The following is a 24,715-nucleotide window of genomic DNA, read 5'->3' as shown; positions in this document are numbered from 1 at the left end:
AAAATGACTTTGTTCTGACCACTATTAGCACCCCTATCACTTTGATCCAACCCATCTTCTCTCCCTAGTCTTAGTCTCTTTTCCTCTGCCTTTATCACCTCAGTCTATCCTTTGCAGAATTTGTTTTGTTATAACAGAGATGGTGCCACACAACTTTTCAAACACATTTCTGAGTTTCCTGTTTAACTATAATAAAGGATAGAAGCTATCCAATATTTCACAACTCTACAGAATCTGCTCTACTTACCCAACTTCCTCTCTAACATGACACCATGCCATGTCTCCCTTCCCAATAGCCTCACTACCATTGCCTGTGAACATGTAGGATGGCATATTTTAGAGGCATTTTCTGCTTGCATTCTGCTTCCAACAAAGTTCACTTATCTCAATGAAATTTTGTTCCAGGTTTAGCTCTGGGTGGCAGTCTTTGACAACCTTGTTAAAATTCCACAGTCTTTCCTTACATGATATTTCTTTTCCCACCTTCTCCTCCTGTTTCAACTTTTCACTGATGGTATCAGCATATGTGTCATTTTTCTTCAGCACTGCCAAGTTAATTAAGGTAGGCGATACATTTTATTGTGCTGTGTACTGTATCCTAGCTAGAATCATCCCAAGTACACTGCAGAGCTAAATGTGCTTATTCAACAAGAAGAGAAAATGTCACCAGAATCAAAAGTGACAGAAATAGGATGGCCACAGACATCCTTTTGACCCACAGGACATTGCCACTGTAACATGACACCATGTCATAACTTCTCCTTTCCCTTCTTAATAGCCTCACTACCACAGTCCCCAACATTAGCTCTCATGTACCTTCTGTTTAACCGCACATGAGCATCCCATTTGCTGTGTCACTTAGGAAGAAAGAAAAGGACGGACAGGAAGACAAGGAAGAAACAGAAACACTAGCCACTCCAGCTCACTCAAACGAAAGGGCAAGTGAAAGGCATCAGGATCTGGTAACTTCTGATAGAAATATAAAGTCCAAAATAGCAAATTTTGTCTATCTTAAATAACAACCAGAGACAAGTCTACAATTTGCAGTTTTTATGTAAATGACTTAACCCTTCTTCCAGTTTTGTGTGTAACTTTCTGCTCGTTCTCTTCTTCTCTGTACTCATTTGTCCTTACTGTCCTCTACTGAATTGACACCATCACTTCCTTTATTGCCTGTTTCATTCCCCCTTACCATAAGTTTTGCAATGTCATCCGATGACACACAACACAGTTTTCTTAATTACATTTTTTCCTCTCTTTCAGGTATGTTTTATGAAGGAAATATTTTTGCGTTACTATTAAGTTCTTTTTAGAGAAGGTTTTTCTATTTCTCTTTTTCCTTTTCCTTATACTTTTATTTTTATACAATACAGTTGTTTCCATCCTCTCTATCTCCCCCTTCCTCTGTCTCCTCCCATCCCTCCTCTCTCTGTCTCCTAAAGGATGTGCCACCCCCACATACACCAGGCTTCCCCACTCCATGGGGTTTCACGTCTCTAGAGGGTTAGGCACACCTTTTCTCACTGAGACCAGACCAGGAAACCCTCTTTTGTATATGTATTTGGTGTCTCAAACTAGCTAGTGTATGTTGCCTGGACAGTAGCTTAGAGTCTGAGACATCTCAGGGGTCTGGGTTAGTTGAGACTTCTGGTTTTCCTATGGGGTCACCCTCCTCAGCTTCTTCCAGCTTTTCCCTAAATCAACCACAGAGGGTCTGGACTTCAGTCCATTGATTGGTTGTAAGTATCTGCATCTGTCTTAGTCAGCTGCTTGTTGGGCCTCTCAGAAAGCAGACATGTTAGGCTCCTGTCTATAAGCACACAATAGCATCAATAATAGTGCCAGGCCTTGGAGCCTCCCCATGAGATGGATCCCAAGTTGAGCTGGTCACTGGACCTCCTTTCCCTCAGTCTCTTCTTCATTTCTGTTCCTGCAGTTCTTTTAGCCTGGAACAATTCTGAGTCAGAGTTTATAGCCATGGGATCGCAAAACCATCTCTCCACTTAATGCCCTGTCTTTCTACTGGAGGTATACTCTACAGTTCCCGTTCCCTGCTGTTGGGCGTTTCTTCTAAGGTCCCTCCCTTTGAGTTCTAAGAGTATCACACCACCTAGGTCTTTAGTACATTCAAGAGGGTTCTGCCCATCCACCCATCTCCCTTAGGTTGCATATTTTCATTCATTGTGCTCGTTTTCTGGGCCTCTCTGTCTCTCTCCCCTCCCCCCAAGACCTGATCATAGTCCCCCTTTCCCCTCTCTCCCTTCTTCCATCTAGTTCCCTCCCTCCCTCTGCTTCCTGTGATTGCTCTCTTGTCATCGAGGGTGCAGAGGGTACCTGGAAGAGAATGGGGGACAAGAGATGCAAAGGATACCAAGACAAGAATCTGATCAAGGCGACAATTTTATTTTTTCCCCAGGCTGAATTTATACCATAACAGGGGTAACAGAGAGAGGGGGGAAGTGGGAAACATTTACGCAGGTCAAGGACACAGTATTTGTGTGGTCAGCTGATGTCAACAGGATGTTGGTTTTTCAGAAAGGTTACAGGTCATCACATTGGGCATCTTGATGTCAGATGTATTTCTCAGCAAGGTCAGAACTTTATCATATCATTATTCATCCTGACCACCAATTTGTATTAGTCTTCTGCAGCTGGCTGGGGATTTTTCCATGAACCCAGTCATACTTAACTCTAACCATCATATTAACATCAATAATGGAGGGTTTCAAGGGCATCGCTCCCAACACTTTCTTCTCTCTCCCAAGTAGGATTGAAGCATTCTCATTTGGGCCCTTCTGCTTGTTAACCTTCTTGAGTTCTGTGGATTGTATGTTGGCTATTCTGTTCTTTGTTGGCTAATATCCACTTATTAGTGAGTATACACCATGCATATCCTTTTGGGTCTGAGTTACCTCACTCAGGATGATGTTTTCTAGCTGTATCCATTTGCCTGCAAAATTCATGATGCCCTCTTTCTTAATAACTGAATAGTATTCTATTGTGTAAATGAACCACATATTCTGTATCCATTCTTTGGTTGAGGTACATCTGGGTTGTTTCTAGTTTCTGGCTGTTACAAATAAGGCTGCTCTGAACATAGTAGAACATGTGCCCCTGTGGCATGGTAGGGCATCTTTTGGGTATATGCCCAAAAGTAGTATAGCTGGGTCTTCAGGTAGATCTATTTCCAATATTCCAAGAAACCTTGAGATTGATTCCCAGAGAAGTTGTATCAGTTTACAACATCAATGATTATTAAATGAGTAAGATGTAGTGTGCCTTAATCTATGAGAAATATTATTTAATATTTGCAAATATCAGCTTTAAAATATCTAAATGTAGTTCACTTTTAGACACCTCTTACTAGCATTATAACTCCACATGATAATTGTCTCAAGTTATTTATTTTATTATTAAATAAACAAAAATAATGTAGTTCATGAAGAAATTAAGTTAAAGGAAGCAATGCTTATGAAGTTTCTGGCTATAAGAAAATAGTAACTGTAAATAAATGATCATTTCTCTAGCTGTCTTATAGATAGGTTAAATAAATTTAACCGCTATATACTCAGAGCATTTTGCATAACTGGTAATTAATTGTATTTATGGAGATAAGGTGATTAATCTACATATTCTAAAATTAATGTCATGATAGCTTCATATATATAATAACAGAGCATGTTGTAAAAGTTATTGAAGAAATCAATGTCTGTGAGTAGCTTTGCTTTTCTTTACTACAGTAAGTCAGGTGACTGAATTCTTCAAACTACCATATAGAGTCATTCATGTCAAATTCATGCTTGACTACTATCAATATATTTTATATAATAACTTACTCCAAGACTATTATTTCTTTTGAAAGGTTATGTATATGACATTTAATGAGATATTTGATCATGTGACATGTAATTTTGTAAAATTCATTAATAGTTCTTTGTGATAACAGCCACCATAGATATTTCCTATTTAATAATCTCAATTATTACTTATAATAGCTTCTTATGTAATTGAACTTATATTGTTTACTGCAATCATTTGAAATTTTACATTTTTTTGGAAATTGTAGTTTTAATCACCTAATTTATACATTTTCATAATATAAATGAGCATATTTTTTATGGTTTCCTTCTGCGGGGTTCTTTAGCCCTTTAGCCAAACTCACATTCCTAAAACTTCCCAAGCTTAAAAAAATAATGAACCCAAATTAAGGTACTTGTAATGTCAAAAAATGATGAAGAATCAATTCAATCATTTCAAATATATCTACCCACAACTTCAAATTACGTGATAAGTCCAAAATAGTTATCATGGCTCTGGGTGAGTATTTAAAGGCTTATATACATTAAGATGCACAGATGTTCTGAGTTCACATAAAATTCATTCCCAGCTTCAGCAGTAGGGCAGACATTTGTGTGATTTTTTTTTAATTTATCCTTTGGATAGACAATTACATAAATGTTTGTTTGACTATATTTGAGACATTAAAATGCAAATTTTTAAGTGGTAAAAATTTGGAGGGAATTCATGGAATGGTGGCTATGTCCTCCCCTTCTGAGGGAGGGACAATATTGTAGGAAATCACTGAGAATCCCATACGGCCTCACCCCCACCATGGAGGAGCAAAGCCCTCAAGGAAGCTTTGGTCTTCAGTCTTCCTTTATAAGAGGGCAGGTACAGAGGGACCATCACATGATGCTTGAGAGGGGTGGGGAATGCGTGTTGCCCTAACTTTCTTGAAACTGGCATCAGAGCTCACTATGTCCACACTCGTATCTTACCCTTGATGAGGTTGTTGCTTCCCAGAGAAAAGCTTTCATCCCGTAGATTCTGAACCAGGTTGTCAGCTACAACACAGTGTTTTTCTGTGGCATAGCATTCCTCACAGAGATGTTCATTTTGGCCTCATCTCTCTGAGCTTGGTGTAGCCAGGATTCTTGCTCATAGCTGTACAAGTTTCTTGGCGGCTTCAGCCTCTCACTCAGCCTGCACTATCTTCTGCCTCTGTTCCTACTTTGTATTTTCCACCAAAAATAGAGCCTGTGCGCTTCCTGCTGGGCAGCTTGTTTTGCTTCTTCAGTGAAGGATTCTTGGCAATAGCTCAGTTCTCTGATAGTTACCTCACCCAGGATAAGACTAAAGCTTTGATACTCTCTATCAACTCTCACCTGGCTTTACTGGGCTAAACTTGGCCACCATACTCTTGAGCACCTCATTGGCAATGGACAGCATTACTCATTCCTAGTAATATAGGGATTTGAAACCTGAGGATCCTGAAGTGAAGTCTTTATCCTGGATCATGTCCTGCCTTATGCCTCTAATCTAATTACAGAAGATGGCTCTAAGATCACCTTCCAAAGTGAACACAGATTCTTGGACACCATAGGCCATGGCCACAGCCATGTCGACCCAGTAGCAGCTCCATCACAACACCCATATCCTGAAGCCCTGGGGGCAAGCATCCTGCTATGTCCTTCAAGTTCTGGACAATGTCTGATCCACCTGAAGGCAACAGCACTAGAGGTCAGGAGAGGATGCCCTCCTGCTTTACCTCAGTCCAGTTTAGAAACCGCCTCTGTACATGAGTACTGGGGATCATGGCACTTGCTCAAAAAATGCAGATTATTATTAAAATATTTACTAAGTGAATATTTAAGACAAAAATGAATGTGACTTTCCTTTTTAGCTCTGGGGAAAGACAAGGATTACATGGATGAATCTGAACATGCCAACTATGATCGATCTCGTCTCCTTAATGACTTTGTTACCAAAGATAAACCGGAATCCAAGACAAAGTTATCTAAGGTAATACAAAATGAGTTATTAATGAATAATATTTGTGATGTAATGTTGAAAACATTTGAGTATTCAACTCTATGGTTAGATTTGTGCTGGAAAATTTAAACACAACATAGAAGTTAATATCCATCGGGGTTGGGGATTTAGCTCAGTGGTAGAGCGCTTGCCTAGGAAGCACGAGGCCCTGGGTTCAGTCCCCAGCTCCTAAAAAAAAAAAAAAAAAAAGAAAAAGGAAAAAGAAGTTAATATCCATTTTAAAGAACTCAAACATGAATAACTATTTTTTGATATATTTATTTTTATTATTAAATAGTTATTATTTATCAAATCAAAAAGTGCCCCTTTATTTTTTAAATGTATTATTTAATTTTCATTTTATTTACTTGTTTATTTGTTTTGGGTTTTTTTTCTTTTAATTTGAAATAGGGCTTCTTTTTCTGTAGCCCTCGCTCACCTGGAACTCACTCTGTAGACCAGGATGGCCTTGAACTCAGAGATTCGCCTGCCTCTGCCTTCTGAGTGCTAGAATTAAAGGTGTGCGCCACTACCACCCAGTTTATATTTTAAAATTATAATTACATTATCTGTAATATATATACACATATATCATATATATATGTGTGTGTGTGTGTGTGTGTGTGTGTGTGTGTGTGTGTGTGTATACAGTAAATATTATTTGGCTGTTTCTACACTACCTTATATAAGGGTTCATGATTCGCTGATGAATAATATCCCAGACTCAAATAGTATGCAAAAGAAAAGAGCATTTTATTCTGAAAAATAGCAACATGCTAGGGTCTTCCATTTACCAAGATGGAGACACTCAGTTGAGCTCAGGCCTAAAGCACATTAGGAGAATTCCAGGCAGGGATAGGTGACTTTTATCTTAATTGGTTGGCTCTGTATCTGAGGACAACTGGGTAAGAGTAGAAAATGTTGCTGACCATTGTCCATGCCTCAGGCCATGACAGGGCAGCTTCTGATAGTCAGGCAGTTTCTGATTGACTGCCCAAGGCCTGGGATTTTTTCAGATATCTGACTTGTCTGTACTTGCCCAGATCTTGGAAATAGGGATCTAGGACTAGTCTACTGAACTGCCAATTTGAAGCCTTTCATGGACACAGCCTGTCTCAGTCCTCTCACTTAGATCTTTTAGTTTGCAAATAAAAGACCCAAAACCTTTATATTTATACATAAGCTTGAAAACACTGGAGGTGGACAGATATCAACCATCTGTGCATTTTGTCTCAACAAGCTGTGTTTTACCTGGGTCACTCCTACTCCAACTGTCTGGGCCTCATGGCCATGTACTCAGGATCCACCTATCCCAGAATGACTTCTTCCTTCTTATATCTCCCTCCCCTGGTTTCTGCCTCACACCCCAGGCCTGGAAACTGATACCCACTAACTTCTCTTCTGTCAACTAGAAGCTGTAGGCATCTTTATAAAACCAATAGTTTTAAATTAAGGACCAAGATTTGCACAACAAAAGCTGGCATATGTGAAAATTCACTTGTCTCAAGGCAACTTGAACATAGGATATAGAATTTAGGATCATATTACATAGCAAAGAACCAAACCACTCAACAAATTTATACATATGGAATACACACACACACACACACACACACACACACACACACAACTTTTCTGAGTGTATCTAGTATTAGTTGTATGTATAGGTTTTTAAGGCTGACCACTCTGTATTAGATACCCTCATGTTTTGAGAAAACTGATTAACCCTCTCATACTGTCATTAATGGCCTCTAGCTCTTAATCTGGGGGTATTGCCCCGTGAGATTTCCCCCATCCACAATGCCATGCCAACTAGTGTTTCTTTGTTCAAGTATTGTTTTGGCAGTCATACTGTTGAACTATAATGGGTAAAGCTTCCCCTTTTAATGAGGAAGACAGAAACTTACAGAAGACTTCCAAGTCCTTAGCTTTTACAATTAATCTGTTTTCTGTTCAGTGATATTCCCTGAGCCTTGTATATCAATCTGGACTATGCATCCTTTGGTCAGTATTTCTCTACACTTTAATTAGGTGTGCTTTTTGTAATGGTCTCTGTTTGCTAATGAGATGTTTTTAATAGCAGGAAAATGAGAGCTACATTTAGATAAGAGCATAAGGATACATATTAGGAATGGCACTGGCTGGAAAATGAAGCAGTAGTAGATTCTCTTCTGAGATCCATTAATTGAATGTACTTATGAGACATAGTGTTACATTTCAATGCTTGTACATACTATAATGGTAGCATAATAATTCTAGTATCACTGTGAGAGGATTCAAAATCCTTTTTTATAATTATTCTGACATCTAATATATTATCATCAAGGTGTAAGCATGGCAGCTCCCAGTTAGCCAAGGTCCAGAAGGAGCTGAGAGTCTACATCTTGATCTGACTATAGCTATGAGAAAACTGATTCTTCTACACTGGGCAGAGCTTCAAAGCCCACCCCCACAATGGCACATTTTCTCCAACAAACAATATTGTCAAACAGTACCATTCCCTATGGCCCACCATAATATGTGAGAGTGTCTAGGTCATAGCAAGAAAAAGTCAAGACTGAGTACATACCAGAGTTTTATAGCAACTTGGAGGTTGAGAATGCAGCACTGAAATAATATTTTACCAACAAATAAAATAATGAAATGTAATTAAGTTTTAAACCTCTTTATTTCCCTGGTCCCACCATTTCTCAAAAATCAAGGCTTTGGGGAGATTTTAAGATATTTAATGAGGCCATTGAAAACCTTATTGTTTATGAAAATTTTCATCATTTAACTGTAACTGATTCACATCTGCTTCTTGTTTTTAAGGCAAATCCAAGCTCCGAATAAGTTCATCCCCTCTTCTAGTTAGATTGGGGCTTATAGATAGAGAGGGGAAAAGATAAAAAGAAAAAGGGGGAAAGAAGGAGAAAGAAAAGAAGAGAGTTAGAGAGTAAAAGTAAAGAGAGGAATTTGGATATTTAATTTAGTCCAAGGAATGACTTGTTTCAATACCTGTAGAATAGATACTACTTATATTCTTTTTTTTTTCTTTTTCTTTTTTTCAGAGCTGGGGACTGAACCCAGGGCCTTGCGCTTGCTAGGCAAGCGCTCTACCACTGAGCTAAATCCCCAACCCCACTACTTATATTCTTAAATATAACTTTCTCTATGTAGTTTAATTTAGTTTTTATTAAAATTATTTTCCTTTATTTTTAGTCACTACTAAAGCACTTGTAAAGAAATGTAGCAGAATTTAAATATCACTCATATCAAGAATGCAACCAAACGTTAACAAATATATTGAGTTAATTCATTCTGCAAAATTTTTGTATTAATATTTATATAGGTTTTTAACATTTTTTCTTAAATTTGTTGACTAATCATTTCTTCTCTGTGTAACTCGGGTGCTTTTTATGTCAGGTAAATATTACTTTTAGTGAATAGAAAGGAGGTATAAGAGAAGTGCAAATGTTCATCAATAAGCTTACGTCATCTACTGGAAGACAAAAACACTGTACATCAAGTAATTCAAGGATAATTTAAGATTCAAAGCTGCATCACTTGCTTCTCTGTGATTCACCACATGGTTAATAGTTAAATCATCATTTAGTGTACTTACAGTAGTTCTGACCCAAAGATCATTTTTCCTCGGACTTGAAACTTAGAATGTTAGAGTCAAAATAATTAGTAAACTGTAGTGAATGTTGCTAAGTATTAGGACAAGAAAATGTAGTAAGAAATCATATATCAGTTCAATCAAATAAGTATTCAAGTGTACTATTGAATTTGTGGGATTATCACCTCCAACTCTTACCCTTCTATGAAAACTACCCCTCCCCGTGATGCCAGGGTGGCTTATACTTGCAGATGCCATAAAAAGATGCTCCCTTTTATCCCTTGCATAGGTGAGAATGAAACGCAATTTCTATTTGATAAGAGTCAATTTCTTAAAATAAAAATAATGCTGAAGATTCTGAAGGTTATAATCGTCTGCCTAGAAGATATTATTTGTGAGTTCTCATAAAGTTGAATAAATAAATGACTAATTCCATTACTATCTGGGATGCTGCATTTTACAAATCTGCTTTCTTCTCATATTACTCATATATATTTGATTTCTCATGTTTGTAATTTCAGGAGTCTGGAGGCTAAGGTAGGAAAACTATTACAAATTTGAGGCCATCCTATTCTACAGAGTAAACTGGTCATTTAAACCCACTGGCAAGGAAAAGAAACAAAAGAGAGAGAGAGAGAGAGAGAGAGAGAGAGAGAGAGAGAGAGAGAGAGAGAGGATGGATGGAAGGAAAGAAGAAACTATTTATACACTGCATTGTAAGCATATAAACCAGGTTTTAATGCACGAATCTCTGCCTCACATCCTGCGTCACTTTGGATGATTGCTATGGGTGCACTCTGCACTCTGCATATTATACGTACTAAGGTAAGTGCACAGGGAACATTTCAGATAGGAGCAAACAGCATAAACACAGAGTCAGCAGGAAGGACCATTACCTTGAAAAGGTGACTCATACCTAATGCAAACTACACAGTGGGTAAAGACAAGTATTGAATAATAGAAAACAAATAGAACTCAATAGCATTTATCCATCAGCCGTGAACTAGGGTCAGAAGAAATTATTCTAAACCTTCTCAAGTGCTATTATTGTATTTATGACAGCTCTGTTGAGTTTTTCTGCTGTAAAAACATACAAAGAATCTTAAAAATATACCTGACTAGTGGCCTGGTGTATAGATGGATTTTCAATCTGATAGAAAATTTACTTGTTAACCATTGTGCAATGGTTAACCATTTCTAGGGTGACCATGAGTCTAAGTGATATATATTTCATTTTCATCACTACTTATAATAATTTACCATGGTAGTTTGAATGTCAAAGCCCTTCTTAGGCTTCACTACTCACTTAGTCCCCAGTTGGTGTAACTATTTGGGAAGAATTGGGAAGTGTGGCCTTTTTGGAGAAGGTGTGTCACCACTGTCAGTCCCTGATATTCCAAAAGGATCCTATCATTTCAAGTTAGCTCTCTGCTTTCCAGTTTGTGAATGAAGAGATATGAACTCTCAGTTTGTGCCCCAATGCTATGCTTGCCTTTCTACTGCCACACTCCCTATTGTAATGAACATATACTCCTATCACTCCGGAGCTGTAAATCCCAAATAATCCCGTCCTTCTAAAAGTTACCTTGGTCATGTTGTTTTAACACAATAGAAAGGTAACTGCTACATTTAATAAAGTTAAGTATTCTTAAAAATAGCTCTCTACTTTAGGATCTATCTTCTAAATTTGGAATTTTATTTTTAACTTCTTTTGGAGATTAAACTTATTCCAGTCTTGGCTTCTAACATGATAAAATTATAATGATAGCATAATAGATCTAATAGAAAGACACTGCTTAAATTTGGTACTCCAGAACAGCGAAATCATCAGAACAGGTAAGCATAAGATAGCCTCTATGGTCCAAGTGTTAAGATATAATCGATGGAGAAATCCAAGGAGCTCTACAAATCTGAGAGATAAATCACCATGTGCTATCTAAATTTGTATTCTGCTAGCCTTAAGTCTTAAAACAAAATCCATATTAAACAGCTCTGGGTTCAGGCAAAGCTTTCATTTCTGTTGTGTCTCCTTGGATCCTAACTTTATTAGGTCTACATATCAGAGCTAGCCTTAAAGAGGATAAAACACAACCTGTACCAGCCACTAATGATCATAACTGTCCTAATTGAGAGAAATATGTTAGAAATTCAGCACCAAATTAGTTGATTAAATTAAGCAGGAAACTCCACTCGGCTGACATTAAAAGAACACAGTAGTGGGAATGGACCACGAAAAGTATCTGGGAATAATTCTTTTCAACAAGAGATAATAGAGACAGGTTTGAATGTTAAAGGGTAAAGTAGAGGCTGATACCAGGGATAAACATAGGATTAATTCTTCTTCAAATACTGAGAAGAGAAAAAAATAGTGTCACTAATTTCCAAGAAATACTCAAAATGCTCCTAATTCTTTGGAGCCTAGGTATAGCGTGACATACTTTATATTTGAGTAAAACACTTAAGCTCTCTGAAATAGCTAAGATTTCAATAGTTTGTTTGAAAACCTGATGGGCCAGAGAGTAGGTTCAGCAGTTAATCGTGCTTGCTACTCCTTTTGCATTATTTAAATTTTTTCATGTAATATATTTTGACCAAGTTTTTCTTTCCCCAAAGTCCTCATAAACATTTCCAACCTCCCTATCCACACAGCTTTAAGCTCTCTGTCATTATTTTAAAAACAGGAAACACAAAAAGGAAAATCAAAACAAATAAGCAAAAATAATACAACAAAAGTCCCCCCCTCAAAAGGCAAAACAAAACAAAAAGCCCACAAACAAACCAACAAAAACTATGCAGTTCATTTTGCATTGCCTAACTATTTCTGGGCCTGGGGCCTGACTTGGAGTGGTAATAGATCCCCTGACAGTCCATTGAAGAAAACTGATTTTTCCATTTTTTGTGTATTGCCCTTAGTATTAGGGCCTTGTCAGGAGTGAATCTGTGTAGGCCTTGTATATGAGGTCACAGTCTTTGTGACTTCATATTTGTGTCAGTTTTGTTGCTTCTGAAAGACACGGTATTATTATTATTATTATTATTATTATTATTATTATTATTATTTACGTTCCTGTTGTTATCCCCCTCCCTATCCACCCTTTGACAGTTCCTCATTCCATATCTCTTCCCTGTCTCCAAGAGGATGTGCCCACCCCACCAACCCCATTCCCAACTGACCTCCCCACTCCCTGGGACCTCAAGTCTCTCAGGGGTTAGGTGCATCTTCTCTCACTGAGGCCAGACCAGGCAGAAGACTGTTTTCATGGAATCATCCATCCCACCCAATATTTCTTGCAATTTTTTGCCCTCTCTTTTTTTATAACTCTATGTGTCTTAGGGGGAGGGATTTGATGAGTATATTGCATTTAGGAAGGAGTGATCCAAAGTCTTTCACTCTGAACACTGTCCAATTGTGAGTCTTTGTGTTAATTCCCATCTACTTCAAGAAGAAGCCTCCCTGACTAGGACTGTGTCAGACACTGGTATATGGACATAGCAATACATCATTAGGAGTCATTTTATTGCTGTTTCTTTAACAAAGTGATAGCACTAGACTCTTCCCTAGCCTCGTGATATTTTCAGTCTCAGGTTCTTTAACTTTGATAACTTCTGGGATGGGAAGACTGCTTGCTGCTTTTTCAGAGAACTATGCTTCCATTACCAAAGCCACACTGGACAATTAATAATAACTTATAACTTCAGTTTAAGGATATTTGATACCCTTTGTAGCCCGTGTGAGAGCATGTGCATGCACACATGTGCAAATGTATGCACACAGACATACACACACGGGGGGTGGGTAATAATAATTTTATAACTTAATTAAATTCAGGAAACTACAAGATTTTCTTTAGTTGAAAAAGATATTTATTTTAGCAACAATCATAACCATTAAGATTAATATAATTTTATCATCTTTACCACACTTGTGTGGCTGACAAATTTTAGGAAATAATTTAAAATAATTTAATACCACAAATAAACAAAAACAAACAAAAGCCATTCTCATAAATCTATAAATGGAAAAATTAATTTGACTTCATTGAAGGGGGTTGGAGATTTAGCTCAGTGGTAGAGCGCTTGCCTAGCAAGCGCAAGGCCCTAAGGTTAGGTCCTCAGCTCGAAAAAAAAAAAAAAAAAAAGACAAAATGACTTCATTGAAGGGAAATTCTAGAGAAAATGAGATAAGCTGCTTTTACAATCATTTGAAAAAGATTGTCTTTTCCTGGTTTATTAGTGTAAAGAGTATTGTGAATCACATTTGAGAATAAAGCACTACAGAATGAGAATTCCTCTTACCTTCAAGTAGCCATTCCTTGAATACCAGCAAAGGCTTCTATGAGAGGATAGTAGTCAGAGACCATCTACAGTTAGGTCACATTAGAAGAATCAAGAACATGGTAGAAGCCATAACTCCTGCCATGAACGCTAATAAAATGCTTATTCTTGTCTTTGCCATTGAGGATGCAGAAATTGACTAATGATGTTAATTGACTAAGGATGCTTAGTATCAAACAAGACTGGAGAGGAGTTATAGACAGGAAAATCTTGACATGAATATTTTAGCAGTTCATTAAAATTAGATCACACGGCCATTCAGTTTGACTAGATCAAATGGCAGGGGCAGATGGTGTTCATCATGTTCTCAACTGCGAATATGGTTAATTTTCTGTAAGAATGAAGACACCGATCATTTGATGGAAGAGGTAAAAAAGATACAGCTTCTGTAGATTTCTAAACTGTGCCTTTTATGTTGACAATGCAAAAATTTCCATTTTCAAAAATAATGTTTGTCCCACAAATTGTGTAGGGGGCTAATTTTCTGAACCTACTACTGTTACAGAACTACTATACAATGCTACACGTTATTAGTGACACTAAAATTTTTCCAAAAGTGTAGCATAATGTGTGATCTAAAGTCAGTTAAATAACCACTTGGGCACATGCGACTTCTTTCTGTTCTTCTCTTTTCTTTTATTTTTCTTTTCCTTTCTTGTCCTTTCTTTTTTCTTTCTTTTTCTTCTCCATTCTTTCCTTTTTATTTATTTAGTTATTTATTGGCAGAAAATATTTATCCTTGTATTTTTCTATGGAATCTTTCTACCACTAGACTATATACCCAACCCTCATTTTCATGTTTATCTTGAGACAGGGTCTCACTAAATTGCTAAGGCTAGTCTTTAACAAACCATTATTCCAGATAGGCCTGAAATTTTGATTATCCTTGCATCCATTTCCCAAGTAGCTTTTATTTCTGTCTTACTATTTCTGTCTTGTCTATATAAATGCTCTAATGGGGAGCATTATGCTTCAATATATACCACACAGAAGATAGTGGTACTTGTATATGTGTGGATTTTACAGCCGTAAATTCATATGTACAAATGAAGACTTTTCAGTAAAGAAAATGACTATTTTAGTGAGTATATGAAAAGTTCCTTTCCTTTTTAATAGATTTGAGTTTTATGAGTGTTAGTATTGTTTGCATGTGTGTATATGTATCTCAAGTGAGGTGGTTGTCCTGATTGCCCTGAAAGGACATTGTATCCTCTAAGACTAGAGGTACAAGTGGTTGTAGCCGCCACATGGATTCTGAAAACAACCAAACCCAGGTGTTCTGCAAGAGAATCAAATGTTCTTAAACTCTGAGCCACCTTTCCAATCCCAGGATTTTACTTTCTTGTTATGTTACTCCCTGTATACTATAGTATAACAATTATTTTTGAGCATTTATATTCTGTTCAATGCCAAAAGTTGGTAACTTAAAGTAAGTGGGAAATATGCATGTTATGTGAAAAATCAAGGGCTTTGAGCATGTATTAATTTGCTAGCCCCTACTAATACTACAGCTATATTCCTTTAATACTGAGAAATGACTATACCAAGAGGAAAGATTCTATTTACAGTATTGGTTAGTCAGTTTCTAAGATACACTTAACATTTCCTCAACATTACTGTTATTTAGTAATATTACTTTGACAAATTGTATTTTTAACATGAAATAATTGTGTTTTTGCACAGGATGTTTAAACATAGTTTCTTGCTTTATGTTAGTAAAACTCCTGCTCCAGCAGCATAAATAACACCTTCTGTTAGCTTCGGAATCTTCATTTAATACTGAGAAAGACTTTATCCCCATGAGATACTGGAAGTATCCCCTGTTTTGTACTATTTAATTTCATTTACCTTGGAACTTTCTATAATAAGCAGTGAAGGTTTAGTCTATAGTAATTTATTCCTAGTGTAGATTCTCCCGATTTAGCATAAGGTAATCTGTGTTCTCTTGTTCATTCTACATATGCTTGGGATGGCTTAAACCCAAAAGAATGTGTGGTTTTAGCTTTGCCCCCACCTCTCTCATATCTCTTTATGTATATATCAAAGAAAAATAGCACTCTAAATCAGTAGTAAAATATAGTTTTTGAAATATTAAGCAATGAATATATTTTCAACAGCTGGCCCATTGTTGGGAAAGGCTCAAATGTTTTTAGACATCCCACATCTTAAAATGAAATAAATCACTGAAGAGATAAATAGTTAATAATCTCTGAATTGAATGCATTAAAATGAAATAACTAGTTTTTTTAAATAATTGAGTAGAAAAAATCCTTTGACCATCAAACAAAAGATGATGTAGTTTAGATACTAAACACAATAATATTAAAATTATGAGCAAGTGACAGAAATGAACATAGGATCTAGTGATGTGCTAATATGCTAGAATAGTAGACTGCATCAATGGCTGCATTCTTAATTCTAAAATATAAATGTGAAAGTAAGAAAATCTTCCAAGCAGTTTAATGTGGATATTTAAATTTATTAGCAGTTTTATTAATGATAGAAATGCAAAGATAGTCAATGTATTTCAATTAAATTAGAAAAGAGCTTAAAGCATAACAAAGTCAGTACTAATACTCCATACTGAAATCCCCCAGGTTTATTCTTATTTATAAGATATATTTATTGAGCCAAGTTTTTCAGGGAAATGAGTTGATGATAGAGAGTTTAAAGTACTAAGTAAATGCCTTAAAATAAGCTTGCAAAAAACTTATCTTTGGAATATAATTAGATGTTTGCCCAAATAATTGTGTTTAAACTGTTTCTTTCACTGTAAATGAAGAGAAACTTAAACACTCAAAGTTAAAGATGTCATTAAAATAGTAATGCATTCAATCAAAACCACTGTTATAAAACACCCCAAATTATTTAACTATTATATGAATTGATTGTAATTATGATTCTATAATAAAATGTAGCTCTAAAAGCAACATATGAAGCATGAGGCCAATAATACAAAATATTTTGCTTTTCCACTTTATTCCTGACTTAAAGCTTACTATATGTAACTTTATATTCAAGCCATATAGATTATCATATTACTGTTGTCATTTAGAAACAGTATTCAGTTGGGAAATAGTGAAGCTATGAGAAAACAAAACAAGAAAGGAAAAGTCACAATTCTGCTTCTAAAAAGATGGTTTTCCACTTTACAACACTGAAAACAAGAATATGAATATAGACATTTTTATCTAGTAATTTTGGAAAGAATGCTTTTGTATCTTCCCCTGGTGTGTATTCATTATTTCATATATCAACTCTCTCACAGTGGTCGTAAGCAGGCCTACTATCATTATAGCAGTAAATAAATAATGTTTAAGCAGTTGTTTCTTGGCTGAACAGATAATGCTGAACAGTACATGTCTCTGTGATCTAGATTCTGGAGTTTTCTACTTGCATTACAAAAATTAATGGTAGGGATTTAACTCAACCATTTCTAAAACCTTAACTCACTGCTCTAAAGTAAGATCTTCAAATTTTTCATATTCCTGTGGCTCACTCATAAGACAATAGAAATATATTGGCTCGTTGAAGTTTACTCTTGTGCAAACAATAACCAAAGGAAAAAATGGAAAGAGCTGGTTATAATTAATTTTATCATTAGTATAGTAAAAGCGTATATTCCTTGGGGTTGCATAATAATCAGGGAATTAAATATTTTTAAATACATTAACTACAGAAGGGAGATTCCCCTTTCTAATTAGGAAACCAAATCAAACCAAATCAAATCATCCCATCCCTTCCCAGACAGTCCTAGAGTTGACAAGAGCTGCCGCTTGGAGCCTAAAGAAATGCAGTAGATTTCCAAGAGAGTCAAGACATGGATGCATTTTTAGTGTGAGAATGAAATTAATGCAGGGATTGGAACTATTCTAATGCTCTGAGAACACATTACAGCAAACAGGTTCCTACTTCAGAAGTCTTATTTCACAAGGGAAACAAAAAAAAACCAGAAACTAACACCATTCCCTCTCTCTGAGCCGCGATGTTTGGTAACTAGATATATAACAAGCTTTTGAATCATTAATTTTTAAATTAATTATTTTTGTATTATCTCAGCATATTACAATGAGCAATATGTTTGGTTGAATTGAACATTTTTAAAATAACTTTGTGTGTGTGTGTGTGTGTGTGCACATGTGCATGTGCATGGGTATGTGTTCATGTATGTGTGTACATGTGTGTGTATGTTGATCCTATTTATCCACATTTTCTTTGCTTGCCCAGTGCCCCAGATTTCCACCGACTTCCATCTACTTCTCAGCTACTTTTATTTCTTTCTGGTTTCCCCACAGTTAGATCTGGGGCTGTTTGCATAAGCATAGACATAGGCTATTTACTGGACTACTGGTAACTTATGAGTAGCTACACCACTGAAAATAAATGACATCCCTCTACTGGAAATCTCTAACTGCCAATGGCTCCTTGGAGCACTATTGAGCTCCTCCTCAATCCATGACGGAATGTTGAAGGGCTCAAACCTGTAAGGTCTTATGCACATATCTAATACCAAGTCAAATACACAAAATTTGCACATACCTTTTCCACCCCTCTGTATCTGAAAGTTTTTCCACTTTCTTATATATCACGCCTTGGGGAGGAGGAACAATCGACAATCACTTTGACTAGTCCTGAGTCTGTGTAAAATTTATATCCTTGTTTAGGGTTGAGAACAGCACTAGTCTACAGGTATAAACACAAATGTTCAGCAGACAATTTGACTATAGGCCTATTTAGCAAAACAATAGTAGTAGATTTCCCACTAAGGTTTCCCCAGCAATAGGTTTTTAGCTAGATATGCAACATTCCTATCCATTTCCTCTCAGGGTTACATCACTAATTTGATGTTCTCTCTATAAGTGAATCAGAGTTCATCTGGCAGGTGGATCTCCTGCTTAAGCCTAGGTCAGATGTAGCCTTAACTTAGAAACAATAGCTACGAGAACATGTCTGTGGACATTTCCCATTGATTTCAATTATAATTGTCATTTATAATTAAACAGCCTCAAACTCTTAAATAAGAAAAATTTGCTATTTTACCAACCAGCAAGAAAAATTGTAAACATGATTATTAATTTAAGGCCATATCCAATAACTGGTTGCTTCTCAGGTTCAATGTCTTATTAGTCAATTCCATGCTGTACCAAGTAGAATTTTTGACAAAAATAAATGCAACCTTCCATTTCATCTCATCAAGTAAATGCTAACCAATGAGGTAAAATTGGTAAATTTTCTTTGTTCTGAGGTAACAGTTAATTCTGTTACATTCAGTCTATATCAACACAGAGCCAGTCCAATGCTTTGTGAGATCTCACAGATGTAAAATTTTTTAGAATCCACAAAGTGTCTATTGTACCTTTCCTAATTGAATAAAAGTACAAGAAATGTTTCTACAAATGTTTAAAAGGAAAAGAAATCCTGCTAAACTCCACTGTTATAAAATACTCAAGAAATCCCAAAGGAAAAAAAATGTGGCTAAGTTCACCAATAAAAAAGGTCACATTGCCAGACCTCCATTATTTAAACTAAAAATACCTCCCACATTTTGTGTCAACCTATTCAGCTCATTCAAATACCGTATGCAATGGATTATTAAAAATTGACAGTCAAATCATTAAATGTCACTGACATATGATTAAATGTCACTTAGATGAATCATACATCGACAGTATTAACACATGAGGCAGCCCCATACTGTACTTCAGCCACCCCCTAAAATAAGTTAATAGAAAGCAATACAGAAGTTCTTATAAAGAGATGCATTGTCTCTTCTTTTAAAGTCATTATTCATGCTCAGGCATTTAAAGAGTTGCCTTAAAACCCTCCAGTCAAATGCTTTGTGCAGCACTCACGATGTAAGACTCCAGCTAATGGATCAGGCAGGCGGTGGAAGGCAGAACTTTCATCTGTCAGGCTGAAGAGTGATTTAAAGAAGGTTGTCATTGGAGACTGTTGTCAGCAATGAGGAATTCCAAATGCAGCTGAACCCAGAACTCTCACTGTGGTATGTTTAAAAGTGCCTCAATCTAGGAATTTTGTATTGCTCTTCTGTTCGCTTAGGCATGCATAGTGAAGGCGAGTAAGAATAACAGGTATTGATTTTCAAAATTGAGAACGGAGAGTTTTAAAAAATTTCTTGGTGCTAGAAATGAATTCGTTGAAGTGAAATAGTGTGATCTAAATGTGGATTTGATAACCAACAGTTTGTATCTTGCATGCAGAACAGTTACCACCTCTCTGTGACGTTTTGGTTGTGCTTAAATGTATTACTATTGGTTTCACGGAAAAAAAAATTCAGAAATTCTACCTAAAATAGTTCTAGACTTGCAATTATGTAAAGCATATTCTTTTTAAGGATACATATTTTCTGATATTAAATTAAGGCATAATTTAATTTGTGACTTCTTTGCTACTGTCAAACTACAGAGTCTAAAAAGAAATGCCTTAAGGAAGGAAAACCGGGTTCAATCTGAAGCTACATAAATGACCCGACTTTTGAATAATCACTAGCAGGCTGGTAAAAGACTTGTTTTCAACATGCTCTCTTTGTTTTCTATGCTTCTCAAAGTTATTTTTTAAAATACTTGCCACTTCCTCAATATTTGTTTTCATTTCCTTCTTTAGAAATAAGAAACAATCCCACTTAGAAATCAGAAAATACATATCTGTGCTCAGACTCAGAACACTAAAAATTGATGGTCACTGACATGGAAGTAAGTTTTCACAGAAAAAAGCATTTACGAGACTGCTTCTGTGACATTTAATATAACAGTTACTAGGAAAGGTATCTGCAAATGTATTCTTTGTAAACTAATTCTGCAAAGTAAGTATTCAAAATCCACGTTACATTAAAAACACAGGCGATAATTATAGTCTCTGCTCCATCATGTTACACTGGAAATACTTGGCTTTGGCTCTTTGTTAGATATATCAGACACTATATTGTACTAAATAAATAAAAATAAGAGGAAAATATAAAGTACTTTCACTGTATTAGTGAGCCTAATATTCATTACGTTGCACAAATTCAAAGTGTATTTTGCTTCTCTCTTGCCCATCCTTTTGAATTCTCTGTTTAGGGACTATTTATACTGTCTTAATAATGATCTTCTTTTGTGGTTATGCTTTATGACATGGTGTTCAAAGAATGAAAGTCACATAATTTAGGCATTTTGGTTTCACTCTGTATGAAAAATAATCATTTTGCTATCTTCTTTATAATCCTATACTATAGTAATACTCAGTGAAATATACCTATTTTATAAGATACATAGGAAAAGACAATGATCTGTACTTAAACAAAAATAAAATTGCTATTGCACGAGCCCATCTGGAAGGCAGCAGGTCTAATAAATCATTTAGAACAATTCATTGTTTGACAGCCTGAAAAATCAGAAATGCAGATTTTAATGTTAATACCTCATCTTAACTAATTGATATCAGCTATGCATAGAAAACAGCTTCATATCTGAGACTATTTTTAGAGAAAAGTATAAGTTGCATAACTAAATTGATGTGTACAAGAAATGTTTCACTTCCCTAAAAACAGAAATATCAGTAATTTCAGATTCAACTATTTTTTTTATTTTGACATTTCTTCTTCAAAAAAAGTGAGATCACATTTGATATTTCAGGCTTCTCACATTCTAAGAAATTTGGGCTACAACAAATTTTAAAATATGCATGCTTTGAAACATCTATTTTTCTAACTAGATACCTTAGAACAGAGGTTGTCAAATCTGTGAGTACAAAAATTACCTGTGGGAACTGTTAAAAATATTTACAGCTTCTTATAACATTAGGTTCTGCTGAGGCCCAAGAACGTGCAGCTTTAACAGGCGCCAAGGTGATAGTGAAGCTATTGGTTCAGGTTTCATATTTGATAGCCATTACCTTGTGTCTGTTATTAGCAGTTCAAGTCCAGCATGTGGCTAGAGTATATCAGGGAATCCATGGATAAAAACAACAACAACAACAAAAACAAATAAATGGAAAAACAAGACAAAACAACAACAAAACAGAAAAACAAGACAAAACAACCACAGCAAAAACCCAGATCCCTTCTTTTGCAAAGCTTTCAGAACAGTGAAATAGGCAAGCCGCTGCCGAGGCATGTTTACAGAATGTCTTAAAGTCAGTGTAAGGATGTAAAGGCTGCCATTCTGCTGAAGCAGCTTATCAAAAGGTAGACATTGTATATGAGGACTAGGAGGTGAGAAATCAACACAGGAGAAAAATGGAAGGACTGGCATAAAAGACAGACAGCCTCTATGAGGCATTATGTGTGCACGATACTGGCCTATGAGAACATATAGATGTTGGCTAAAGAAAAGAGAAGAAGAGGCTCCAGACACAGTACTTTAGAGTTCTGTTGTAGGACTGAGTCATTCTTTTGAGGCAAACAACTTTGAAGAGACACGTGTTCATTCGGTAACTCCACCCCTGAGAGTAGAGGTAAGATGACCTTGCAGTAGTCCAGGTGGAATTTGGTAGTTGTTTGAGCTAGAACAGGAGCATGGGTGATTGGAGCAGGAGGTAGAAGCTGCTCGGATTTTATAAACACTGAGGTGACAGTATTAAAGTTAGCACAATGCTGATTACTTTGTGATGCAAAAGGAAAAAGAGTGGGAAAAGAGGTCAAGAAGAAAATTAAGATTTGTGTGAGAAAGATCAGTAGTAGTAGTGAGAATATGGTGAGTTTCCTTGTTTTTGTTTAGATCAGCAGAAGAAAAGTATACATTTAAAAAATCTATAAAATTAAACATTTAATAGACTTTTAGATGAAAAGCACAAGTTACATTATTAGTTGCTAAGTGAGTGTGTGTGTGTGTGTGTGTGTGTGTGTGTGTGTGTGTGTGTAAATGCATTGAAGAGAAGGATAAGGTTTAATGGATATAAAATGTAAATAATATGGTTACTGTCCTCAAAACAGTTGCCATTTTTTGAAGACAAAAGCAAACAAACTTTTTATTAAGATGATTTAAGGACTAGTACTTAAATGTTAGAGTAAATAAGAGTTATGCTTTCTCTTTTTCCAAGTCCTTTCAGATGGGAATTGTTCTTTTTTTTCTCCATCTTTATTAAATTGGGATTTCTTATTTACACTTCAATTGTTACTCCCTTTCCCAGTTCCCAGGCCAACATCCCCCTAGCCCCTCCACCTCCACTTCTATATGAGTGTTCCCCTCCCCATTCTCCTCCCATTACTGCCCTCCCCACAACAATCCTGTTCACTGGGCGTTCAGTCTTGGCAGGACCAAGGGCTTCCCCTTCCACTGGTGCTCTTACTAGGCTATTCATTGCTACCTATGCAGTAGGAGCCCAGGGTCAGTCCATGTATAGTCTTTGGGTAGTGGCTTAGTCCCTGGAAGCTCTGGTTGCTTGGCATTGTTGTTCATATGGGGTCTCAAGCCCCTTCAAGCTCTTTCAGTCCTTTCTCTGATCACAACCAATCTGTTCCCAGGCCTCAGTAGCCCTAGCCTTGTTCTCTGGCACCTTAAATGGAGTTCCTTAGTCCATTCGCTCAAATGAGCTCTGTTCTCCCTGGTATTCACTTCTTTAGGATTCAAGTCACATATCACATCTGAATTAAGTTTTCATCTCAAATAATTATTTCATCTTTGCTGTCATAGCACTTAAACTCTCTTTCTCGCCCTCACAGTGGAATAAATCTCACCAAATTCTAACATGTTCTCCTGTCTTGTTCCTTGACTACATTATTCTCTTAAAGAAAAGGCACCGTGGAGTATTTTTCATTGCAATGATCTGAACACCTTGCACAGACAGAGCTGACTATCAACAGCAACCCAGATGAACTTGTTAAATGAGTGCATTACTAAATGACAGCTCTTGGAAATTATTGTAGCTTGAGGTAATGCAAAGCCACTAGTGTGGGCTTCAAGAGTATAGTTAAAACACTTGTTTTTGAAAATAGATGCTGTTAAAATTCAATTTTATACTAGTTATGTATATTAACTGATTAGAAGAATAAAGAAGAACATAAAATCAAGTGTATCCATGAGATCACTGTGGTATAGAACAAAGAATAATTTAGCAAAATACATCTAAATCATCATTCCACTGGGACTAAAACTATAGTGAGATATACATCTTATGATATGAATGTATATCTATATGTGTGTGAATACATGTCTGTATTATGTATATACATAATATTCATGAATGTATACATAAAACTCTTCAGCTACTTAAAAGAGCAACAGGAGATGGTTTTCATCTCCCTCAAGTGACCTGAGAGTACAATGGATAACATACAAAACAGGCAGAACTGTAATATTCCTTTTTCCATGGGAAATGCCATGCCAATTGCACTGAGTTTTCTCTGTGGAATTATCTGGCTCCTCATGTGAAATTTGATAAAATTATGGCTGGATTATGAGATAAATATTGACACTTCTTCCTCTTGTTTACTCTAGCATCATTCCTTAATTGGCTGTCTTACTGTACTCTATGCCAGCCAAAAAAGGTCTCTACCACTAAAGCTGTAGAGGTAGTTCAGCCACTAAAACATATATTTTGCTCTTGCAGAAAAACACAGTTAATATTCAAGTATCAAGTGATTTACATCCTCTGTTAATTCCATTTCCAAGGGATGTGACAACTTCCTTTGGCCTCTGTAGTTACCTAGTCCACCTACTTGTACACAGACATACACAAATAGAGAATTTGAGAGGTGCCTCCTGGGTCTCCAGACCAAATGTTCATAGAAAAATCTATGTATTGATGCTATAGAGATTTTGGGACATAAACATAATATAACATCTTTGAAATTAAGAAGAAACTACAGTTGTCTAGTTTAAATTTGAATCCTTTCTCTTACAAGAAAAAGAGTCTTTACAGAAATCTGTCACATTCTGTACAAAAAAGAGCAGAATTCATAGCCACTACATACAATCCTTATTAAATGGTGTGTATAATGTTCAGTGTATATATATTTATATACCATTG

General features: G+C 36.1%; 1 protein-coding gene across 1 annotated transcript in view; it reads left to right on the top strand.

Annotated features, from left to right (window-relative positions):
* Positions 1–24,715, top strand: part of Ano3 (anoctamin 3) — a 283,103-nt gene that overhangs the window by 92,363 nt on the left and 166,025 nt on the right. Inside the window, exon 4 of the mRNA XM_032903871.1 lies at positions 5,684–5,802. Coding sequence (XP_032759762.1) covers positions 5,684–5,802 — 119 coding nt within the window. The remainder of the gene's footprint in view (positions 1–5,683; positions 5,803–24,715) is intronic.

This window comes from Rattus rattus, chromosome 5, assembly GCF_011064425.1.
Source record: "Rattus rattus isolate New Zealand chromosome 5, Rrattus_CSIRO_v1, whole genome shotgun sequence".
NCBI lineage: Eukaryota > Metazoa > Chordata > Mammalia > Rodentia > Muridae > Rattus > Rattus rattus.
The sequence above is the reverse complement of the archived record's forward strand: the minus strand, read 5'-3'. Positions and strand labels throughout refer to the sequence as shown.